This window comes from Dicentrarchus labrax, unplaced genomic scaffold (assembly GCF_905237075.1).
Source record: "Dicentrarchus labrax unplaced genomic scaffold, dlabrax2021, whole genome shotgun sequence".
NCBI classification, from domain to species: domain Eukaryota; kingdom Metazoa; phylum Chordata; class Actinopteri; family Moronidae; genus Dicentrarchus; species Dicentrarchus labrax.
The window spans coordinates 12038170-12048465 of NW_026136710.1; the positions used below are offsets into that span (position 1 = coordinate 12038170).

General features: G+C 39.6%; 1 protein-coding gene across 2 annotated transcripts in view; it reads right to left on the reverse strand.

The window, feature by feature from the left end:
- LOC127370591 (WD repeat-containing protein 70) overlaps positions 1-10019 on the reverse strand; it is a 38535-nt gene extending 28516 nt beyond the window's left edge. The window contains exons 1-9 of one of the 2 annotated variants that reach the window (XM_051412793.1): positions 9968-10019; positions 8664-8717; positions 8457-8540; positions 7844-7937; positions 7537-7741; positions 6590-6649; positions 6016-6149; positions 4588-4741; positions 1496-1572 (exon numbers count right to left, since the gene is read on the reverse strand). In XM_051412793.1, coding sequence (XP_051268753.1) covers positions 1496-1572; positions 4588-4741; positions 6016-6149; positions 6590-6649; positions 7537-7741; positions 7844-7937; positions 8457-8540; positions 8664-8717; positions 9968-9992 — 887 coding nt within the window. In that variant the 5' untranslated portion in view covers positions 9993-10019. The remainder of the gene's footprint in view (positions 1-1495; positions 1573-4587; positions 4742-6015; positions 6150-6589; positions 6650-7536; positions 7742-7843; positions 7938-8456; positions 8541-8663; positions 8718-9967) is intronic. The other variant, XM_051412794.1, reaches the window with a different exon arrangement.
- Between the last annotated feature and the right edge of the window lie 277 nt (positions 10020-10296).

Here is a 10296-nt window from a genome sequence, read left to right on the forward strand (position 1 = left end):
AGTTTAGATTGTAAAACAGAAGTTGAAAGTGTGGACCTGCTGTGTCGAGATTGCCCAAGTTCTCATGAATTCAGTGCAGTTCCAAGAAGATAGGATACATTAGCTGAGTAAACTCCAGAACACCCTTATATCTGGATGAATCAGCAAATGCCTGGTTTTCTTTTATCCAGCTTAATATACAGTCACAGGAGCTCTACTCTGAGGATCTCAGGTTGTCCTCTAAAAAGATGTTAAAATTTGAGGGATAGTGAGTAAACCAAGAAAGTCAAGTACAGCACTTAATCACCGAGTAGCCCCTGTATCGCACTGCACATTGCGAATGTGATGATAAGTAAAAGTGCAATATGAGAGATTTGACATAGACGGACAATGTCTTTAACCTGTAAATCACCATAGGCAGTCTCTCCCTCTCTTTCTTCTCTCCGTCACTGCTTCTTTCCATCTCTCAGGTTGCTGTGCTGACCTGCTCTGCCGCTGTGAACCCTCCTCACATGCAGCTGCTCTGCCTGTGAATGATTCCCTGTGCGCTCCTCTCCGCTGTTCTCCTGTGAGCTGGCCAGGGGCAACACCCAGTGCTAACGTGCCATGGGAGGATTTCCAGAGCCTCAATGAGAGCTAAATAAACCAGCCTCCACATCTGGGAGAGCAGTAACACTGGTAAACACTGGGCTACGGCCTGCCCACAAAGCCAGGCCCTTGTTTCCACTTAATGATGATAGCCCTGGGTTTCTGCACTGCTGCCTGTCACACTCACTTAGACTCATCACTGTGGTCTCACTCAAAGTCATACATTTTCACTCACAAATATTGCCTCACACCTATACACACAGGAAAGGGTTATAGCTTCTGCAGTCAGTCATACAGGACTAGTGCTACTTTTAAGAAGGCAGAAGACTGCTAAAGCTCTTCTTTCTGAAGCAGAAAGATAATAAAAATGTGTGTGACGTCTTGTTCATTCCAGCAGTGTTGCTCTGGTCCAAATCACTGCATACAAATAAAAGGGGAGCATTTGGACTACATCCAGTATAAAATGTGCCGTGTGTCAATGCACAGCTGTGCGGTCAAGCTACCCTTTTCAGAGGCATAATCTGGACTAGAGGACTCCCTGCTGGTGACAGAGGACATGAGAGCAAATAAAGTCTTGAAACATTGCCTTGGACGTGACATACACAAGTTAATTGCACAGTAAAGATGATTCTGAATAAATGTTGGACAAATAATCCTAATATTCAGGAGGTGTGTCATTGAATATTATCATTAGATTTTGCCACATCCAAAAACAATTCCACCACCACAAGATGAATGGAGATTTTGGTTGGTTCTGTGTCTCTCCGTAGACCATTTAAAACATTTTTTTTTTCCTGGTAAGTCATGTGGAATAATGAAACTATTATTTACAGTTTATTATTTACATTTAAAAACAGCAAACAGACATGGCAGTATTTCATATAATACAACATGTCTTGTGGCAACACAAGGTAAGTTTAAAACCTACCCATCATTGGAGCAGGTCATGAACTCTTCTTTAGTCTTGGGATGCCAGCAGCCAGAATTCAGCATTGCTGTGTGGCCCTGAAAAGAGTAGAAAGTGAAAGTTATCAACAAATTGTGCAATTTTAACAGCCACTAAATTGTTGCAGGCCAGATCCTGTGGCTAGCTTCCAGTCACTTTGAGGTGGAGCACACGGGGCTGCCATTTGCCCTACAACTGTTTTCAAACTCATAATTAGAGACTAAATGTAGCTGAGCAGGTGGAAAGGGAATTGCACCAGGAGGATCTAATGAAAGTGAATTCATGACAACTGCTGCACAAAAGGTCACCAGTTAATTATTTTCAGGAGTGCTATTAGGTTTTTGTGACGGTGCATATTCAGAGTTGTGTAGCATGAAGTGCATGACAACTATAAGGCTTTTAGCCAGTCTTCTACACATACTAAAAGTCCTGGGAGACATTAATTATGTTGCTTAATCTGAATGCACCTTAAAGGGCGCTCCCTTGAGGAAAAGGATCTTTTTGGACCTTTCATTTGATCACATTGTAACCTTGACTTTTGGCGTTTCTCGACATAGGCCATGCCTCACAACTGAGCCAGTGAACTCTGAAGAAGTGCAACAGGCTGTGTCATAGCTTCAAACAGTGAGCTCCTAGAAGAGTAACTTTTAGACATTTCCTTTGCTGGAGTAGTCCTGTGGAGAATTACTCATAACAAATGACTTCAAAGCAGAATGACCTGGAGAGAGGCCTCCCCCGCTGCCAGGTCAGAGAGGAACACTTCAGTGTGCTGCAAAGAGGCTTCAGACATGACATACCACTATTTGACAGGATGCTCAAGAAAGCAGAACCTTGCAGGAGCAGAAGTTGACCAAATGACATCGGTATGTGTGCATCAGGAAGAGAGGTCTGCCTGTTCACTGTCAAATACTTCAAGCACACCAATCTAGTAATCAATAAAAGGCAAATGCCTAGGTCTTGCTGTTTAACGACTAAAAAGACTAAAAACAAATTGCTACGTTGTTAAATTTTATGGCAAAATACACACCCACTGTATGATGAGGTTAAAGCTCAAATGGGCTATGAATGACTGCTTTCCTGCTCTGTGCAATAACATAAAAATAAACAGAATCCATCACATGAGCTTCACGATTAGGGTGAAGTAGCCGTGACCTTCCTAAACAAATCTGATTCCTCTTCCTCAACAGTTTAGGACAATAAATTGCCAATGACTAAAGAGGAACAGACCGATATCTCATACTAACAGTAAACAAAAATACAGCATGTTAATGACAAACAGAGCCAAGAATAGATACCTCCCTGATAACAAGATGTGACTTACCCGGGACAGTACAGGTATCCCCAGTTTGTTTTTCAATGCAATTACTATACAGGTTTCTGTATCTGTTAGGTTTACGTTAAGACATTTATGAGGCAAAAATTCCAAACATTCTTTGTTTTCAGTTTCTCAGATGCGAGTTTTGCTCTTTTTAGTATTCTTCTCTCTTTGGGTTTTGGGCAAACAACCAATTTGAAGATTTCAAGATATTGTAAACAGTGGTATGGTTTTTTAAATATTTTCCAGAACAAACCTTTTATTTTTTTTAAACAAAAAAAACATATGCCGTCTTGCCTCCTGCGTATACAGACCTCTGGGATGAGGCAAGAGGCAAGTAATTGTCTGTCAACAGAAGCAGAGTAGAGGCAAGGACTCAATTATCACATGAGACACAGCTAATCGACTGGGACACTGTCAGCGGGCCAAAGCGCATTTTCATTGAACCAAACTCTCCCATCATCTCCAGATGGGACTGAACAGGACAAGAATGTAGGACATTCAGGAAAACACTACTTGCAATCAATGGGCCTTCACTTGTTCAAGTAATTCATATGGCTGGTATAAACCATGTCTAAATGCACTGCAGCTGGCACAGATGGTTGGTGACCACCAATACAGCTTCCTTAAACACAGTAAAACCCAAACATGGGCACTTAATTAGGATCCTGCTTTGTAGATGCAGGTACAAGCAAGAGATGAACCACGACAGTCCTAAAAGCATGTGGTGTTCCTCTCCTCCTAAGACGGCCTCTGGCTGGTCAGACAGAACAGAGCACTATCCTCACATACAACAACAAACCAGCTCATGGCTACACCTTGCTACCATTATGCACTGGCAGATCTGTCCACAGCAGAAGAGCAGAGCATCCAGCCTGTGTTTAGAATTAGCAGTCACTCTTGGGCACACCGCTGTTGCTATATAAGTGAAAACATGAATACTTACCTAATAGCTTTAAACTATAACCAATTTTTTTATAATAACAAGGTATTAAATGACAATGTGAAAGGTGTCGTGCAAAGTGATGAACCTACAGAAAATCATCACCTGAATCTGCAGCTTCCCTTTGCTTTACGAAGCTTTATAGCAAGTTTCAGCTCATTGTTCCCTACCTGCTCAGCACCAATCAGTCACAGGTAGCAACTAGCTGGTGAACATAGTGGAGCATACAGCTGCTAAGGAGCGAGATATTTCCCTCCGGAGTTGGTAGAGACCAAAAACAGAGCTAAGAGAAGGTAAATATTAGATTTAAATGTGTCCAGAAAAATGACTTCAAATGAATGATAATGTTGCTCTGTAACAGCTGCATGTGTAAATAAGCAACAGTTTGCTGACATTTTCACCATATTAACTTAAAAGGTAATATAATAATGTGTTCACAACTTGTTTTCGCTGCCCCCAAGTGGCTTTATTTATGTAGCTTCGGCAGTTATTTTGTGACAGTGAAATTATTGCCTAAACCTAAACCTAAACACCAATTAAAATCTATTTCAGTTTCCAGACCAACTACTTTGTTCAAGCCATCGTACTTGGTTTTCCTGTACAATGAGGTTTCTCCCATATGATTTTTTCTCCAAATAAAGTGGTCCAGAATCTGGCTAAATTGTTGGCTTGTTTACAGCCAGGCAGAACTGTTTACAGTGTTGCCAGCTCTCAGCATTTCACCATTACTGTGAGTACAATTTTATCATTGATGGCCAAACCACAAAAATACGACTCAAAAAACAAAGCATGAACTATACGTGAGGGCCCCTTTACCTTGGTGTTGGCCATATCCACAATGTACTGGTCTCCCTTCACACACTCCATGACATTGAAGCCATCACGGTCCAACACCTTGGCCTGTGCATTTCCAGAAACCACCAGGATGACATCACCAGTGATGCTGTACTGCAGGGTCTTGATCTGATGGCTGAGGGGACACACACACAACACACATGAGACAAAGAAGATCATATTAGTTTGCATTTATGTGGTGCTGATAAGTTCTGATAAGTGTCTTAGTGTCTGTTTGCAAGCCATCTGTGAGCTGTGACTGTACAAGACTTCTGCACCAAATCATGGTTATAAAAGAAACTTTCAATCCTTCAAAAGGGTTCAACTTCAGGGACAAAAACAAACAATAGATACATGTAGCTATAGGAACAAAACAACAGAACATCTGATGTACATTAAATTATTGGTCTTTGATCTACGACACGCAACAGACAGTTAAGTTAAGAAATGGAAAGAATGATAACACACTCTTTGAAATATAATCAAACACATTGAAAGAAAATAAACATTACAAAAATCGGTTATTACAAACATGTACCACAAGGAATATAATTAGGTATGGAGAGTAAAAATAGAACTTTATAAGCGTATAAAGTGCCATTTAGAATGGATATTTTTATATTTCAGTTATACACTGAATAACACACATATCATTCTACAGAGCACAGCAGTGTATCCAATTGAAGAGACAGACAGTTATCTGGACCACTTAACCTGAGTGAGATTAGCAATTCCGGTCAATTTTAAATAGCATTAACACAGCAGGGGATAGATGGGCACAAACATTTCCTACACAGAACAGAAAAATTCCATCGCTTTAATGAAAGTGAGGTCAGCACCATGCTGTTTTTAAATTGGCTGGTTTTGGCATATTCAAAGGCTCACTACATTGCACCAAATGCTCATTTGTTTTAGACCAAGCTCACAAGTTGCCTTTTTGGGTCAGGAGAGAGGAACAGTGGACCTCAACAGCACAGCTTTCTATATGAAGCCCAGCTTGTTAGTAAACCAAACAGGCTACTGGATTACATTGTAATCAAATTAAATGTAGCGTAAATTTCTGTTAATAAGCGGAGGCCTGCTCCAGCTCAGCCCACTGGTTCCCAAAACCGAACAAGAATTTGATCTTTGATGATGGCCCCGGTGAAACACAGAATAAACAGGCACAGACACACAAACACACACATATCTCAACCATCTGCTTCTAAAAGGGTCATTTTGAATGAAAAGGGAGGATGTCACAGAGCTAACATGAGGCTCAATGAAGCTCAACAAATGTGTGTGTGTGTTTGTGTAGACTTTGGCACACATAAATGCAGTGAGTGTACTGGTTGTTTGCATGAAACTAATTAACCACATGTTAAGGAACTCTGTTGATGTTCCATGCTGCGTTCTCAGACGTGGACTCACCACTCACAGGGCTGGAGGGATCTGAAGGCCTGCAGGGCCTGGTCCATCCCAGCAAAATCCCAGAACCGCACATCATAGTCATACCCACCAGTCACCAAACGGGCTCCAGAGGGGTCTAAGCCAAGAGCTGATACCTGAGGAGACAATTAGCTTATTTAAAACATAAAACAAAATTTTAACGTTTGTTCTTGTGTAATGATCAGATTATTCCGATCTAAACTGTTTCAAAACTGCAAATCGGCCCTGGATCAGGGTACCATATTGGCTCCATACTGAAGACATGTGTAGCCCTTTTCTCATTGCCACAAAATATCCAGTGCTCTTATTGCTAAAATTCAGGACAAAGTTAGGTAACCTTGGCTGAAAATACAATAACTGATGCAGATCTCAACATGTCAGATGTTTTAGCGTGTGCATAATTCAATAAAAACAAAATAAAATATGGTGTTGATTAGAAGCCACTTTTGATGAATAAAGACCTTCTTCTCTTTAACAGAAAGTCATTGAAGAAATTTCCATGGCGCCACATAAGTAACAATTATAATCACAAAGTACTGAAAGAAGAAGTCCTTACTGTCCTGGTGCCATGCTGCAGAGTGATCTCATGAGTGTCTGGAATCTTCTTCACTGGATTCTAGGTTGGAAAGTTGAGATGAACGTAAGGAAACAGAAAAATACTGAAGAAGGCTGAATTAGGTGTATAGTTATAGTGTAGAACTTCAAGATTCAATTACACATGACATTTTAACTTTAATGGGCTATATGACTAAAAAGCCTGGAATCACAGTCATCAGCTGCAAACGAATGCCTGGGAACTGTTACACTGTTGGATGTAGAAGGTCAGGATCTGAGCTATTTCACTCATAAGCTGAGACATTTATTTCCCTACATGACTGTGTGAAAACTCTTCATCTCAACCAATGCATCACCACACTTCTGAGTAATGCAACATTTAAGATGTGGCTATGGATTAGTTGGGACAGACATTGTGGTATGAGAAAGAAACGGGAGAAAACACCTAAGAGACCACACTTTAATTACTGATCATAGCGGTATTATCTTGAATAGTTTTACAATAAGACTGATTTTATTTCCTTGTGCTGCCATCTAGTGGTGAGATATTAAAAGCTCCTCACCACACAGAACAAACGTGCCTTTATAGGACTTTTTCACTGATGACATTTTAACATGTCACAGTAAGAAAAGCACAGGTGTAAATAACATCATTACTGATGGCTGAATTCCATTTAGCTGGTTGCTGGCTCACTGTCACACTGTTAAGCCTTACACTTGAATAAACTTAGCCAGGTTTAATGAATAGTAACACCTGTGCTTTTCCTACTATGACAAGTAAAAATGTCTGCTGTTAAAAACAAAAGCCTATTTTAGGCAGCAGGAAGGAAGACTGGACAATTTAGACTGATTTTATAAAAACTCTGTACCTATAGGTGGTGGAACTTAAGAAACTATTTTGTAATACAGATGTAATGACTACTGTTACGTGGGACATTTCAGACATACATCGTCATCGTCATCCTGTTCCTCCCCTTCATCATCATCATCACTTTGAGCCGTGCTGCCTGTGAAACCTGGTGGAAGAGGCAGCCTCAGACGCTCATCAGCATCTCCCTGGGCTGTGTGTTGAGGAGGCAGCGGAGGTCCAATAAGCTCTGAATCCGAGTCTGAGTCTGAGTCACTGTCACTACTGCTCTCACTCTCCTGTTTTCTAAAGGAAAAACAAATATATAAATGTCAAAGAAAATCCTTATTATACACAGTGGAAGCCTGACCAAACTGTAATATAGTATTCACAAAAAATCCTGGTTACCTGGAAGTAGCAGCTGCAGCCTTTTCTCTGTGGGTGTGGACTGATTTGGAGCTCTCTCCTTCCTCCTCCATGTGACTATCCTTCTGCCGTTCATCTAAGCAGCAGTTAGCGGTTATGGAAATTGAATGTCATGATTATACTGGCCAAAACAGTTGCAATTCATGATATTATCATGATAACAATCAAGATGTTCTTAAAGGTCTATACATTTTTACTGCACCACAGATAGGACACCTCATCTCCCTGTTGTTCTTTAGTTTGGAATCCATAGTATTTCCACACTCTGGTTTAAACTTTTTTTTTTCTTTGTTTTTTGTAGGGGATACAATTGGGCAGGTTGAGGATTTTATAATGACTGGAAAGATGCGGGCTCCCCCTTGTGGAAATTCAAAATATACCAGGAAATCAATATAGAACTGTGCGTTAGCAAGCTGGACAGCTTTTTTCAAGTAAAGCCATATGAGGTGTATTTACAATTATCATGATAATGGAAATTCACCATTATTCTTTATAGTGATTCACAATAAGGTCATATATTTTAGCATCCCTAATTACAGTATAGTAACACACCCTGGTGACAGAATGGAACAACTCATCATGTTGGTGAACCTACCCAATACTTGCTGACTCCTCTCAATGGCTGTTCGACGGGTCTGTTCAAAAATGGCATCCAGGTCAAATGTGCGGGCCTTTTTACCTAGAGGGAACAAAGACAGCTTACTTAAGCAATAACTGACACAGCCCATATTGTCAGATTATAACACAATAGATAAAAATGAGCATGTCAAATGATTGAATGTTTATGCTGGACTGTACATACCAAACCCAGAAAATCCCATGACTGATGAAATGTCTCCATCACCGCTCATCTTGCCTGCAAAAGAGGCAAGAAAATTTAGCCTGGGTTATCTTCATCTTTTCTTCATCTACTCTCTTCAGTGACCCTTGAAAGGTCATGTTTGCTAAAGGGCTTAAAAGAGAGGAAAATGCTAAGTAAAAGTATATGAGTATATAAAAGGTATAAAAATTATAAAGCCAAAAACAAGAATACAACAACAACGCAGTGATGGAAGAAGTATTCAGATCCTTTACTTAAGTAAAGGTACCAGTACAACAATGCAAAAATACTCAATTACTAGTTGAGTACTTCTTTCTGAAGAAAAAATATAATATAAATTATTATTTATTACATGAAAGATTGCAGAGCAGCGGTATACCAATATCATCCTTCTCATACAGGAAGCTGTATCTATATTTTGGACTTTCCTGAAATATTTGCTTTGTTGTGAAATCTTGGATGATATGACCTCTTTGGGCCTCACTTATTTAAATGAAACCACATGAGAAGTTTGGAGACATATGAAAAGACAACAAGGAGCCAACACAACTACTTATTATGTATGGGGGTGAGTCAAAAAAGTTGAGGAACACTGGTTTCATTTTTAGTGCTCTTGGTTGTTGTTTTTATAAGCGTATGTGCTTTATGTAACAGAAGCCGTCAAATGAATGTAGTGGAGTAAAAAGAATAGTGTTTCCCCTTTGAAATGTTGTGGAGCAGAATATGTAGCTCAAAATTACTCCTAAGTAGTCAAATAAACACGAAGAAAACAGGGTGGATTAAATACCTGTAAAGTGTATACCATATTGGGCTCCCACACACAATATATATATATATATACTGACGCTTTAAATCTGCCTTCATCTAAACATATAGTTAACTGTTCCGTCTAGTATATAAAAATACTGAACCATGGCTGTTAGCTAACAATATCATTTCAGCTTGAATGAGAAGAATAAGGTTACATTTAAAACTGGTAGGAGGGCCAATTAGTTCTCGTTTAAAAGACAATCGCAGCTTTTTAATTAAAGCTGTGACTAGCAGTTACAGTTAGATTATGGAAATAGGAGAACACAAAGGAAGAGAGCAGAAGCTAACAAATAAACTCAGCTAGCACAAAAAAAACAGCAACGTTGTCTCGTTGTTTTCTCAAACTTAGCTTAAGGTCGCTCGCTGATAAACGGCAAACCAACTGGAAATAGAGCCCTATATACCTACACATATACGCAAGTCGTGTATAATTCATATACAAAACTTAAAAACGTGTGACAGCTACAAGTTTCTACCTTCCTCCTCTTTGTCAGGATCCATGTTTTCAAATACGAAGATTACCTTTGACCTCCGGAAGTTCTTTCTTCTTCGTCGTCGTCGTCGTCGTCTGTTGCATTCGTTGCCGCGCAACTGTTTGGTGCTCCGAGTGTTTTTAAGAGTGTATGACTCCAAAGCATAGCTCAGTTAATGACAAAATATACAAAAAAAGTGGACCTTTAATGCTGTGTAACTTTATTTTAGTTTTAAATGAGCATGTTTTTAATATTATACTGTATATAAAAAAGATATTTATCATCTGTTGAGGAAAATAGCAGGTTGGAGTAGTTGGTAAATCCAGTGTATA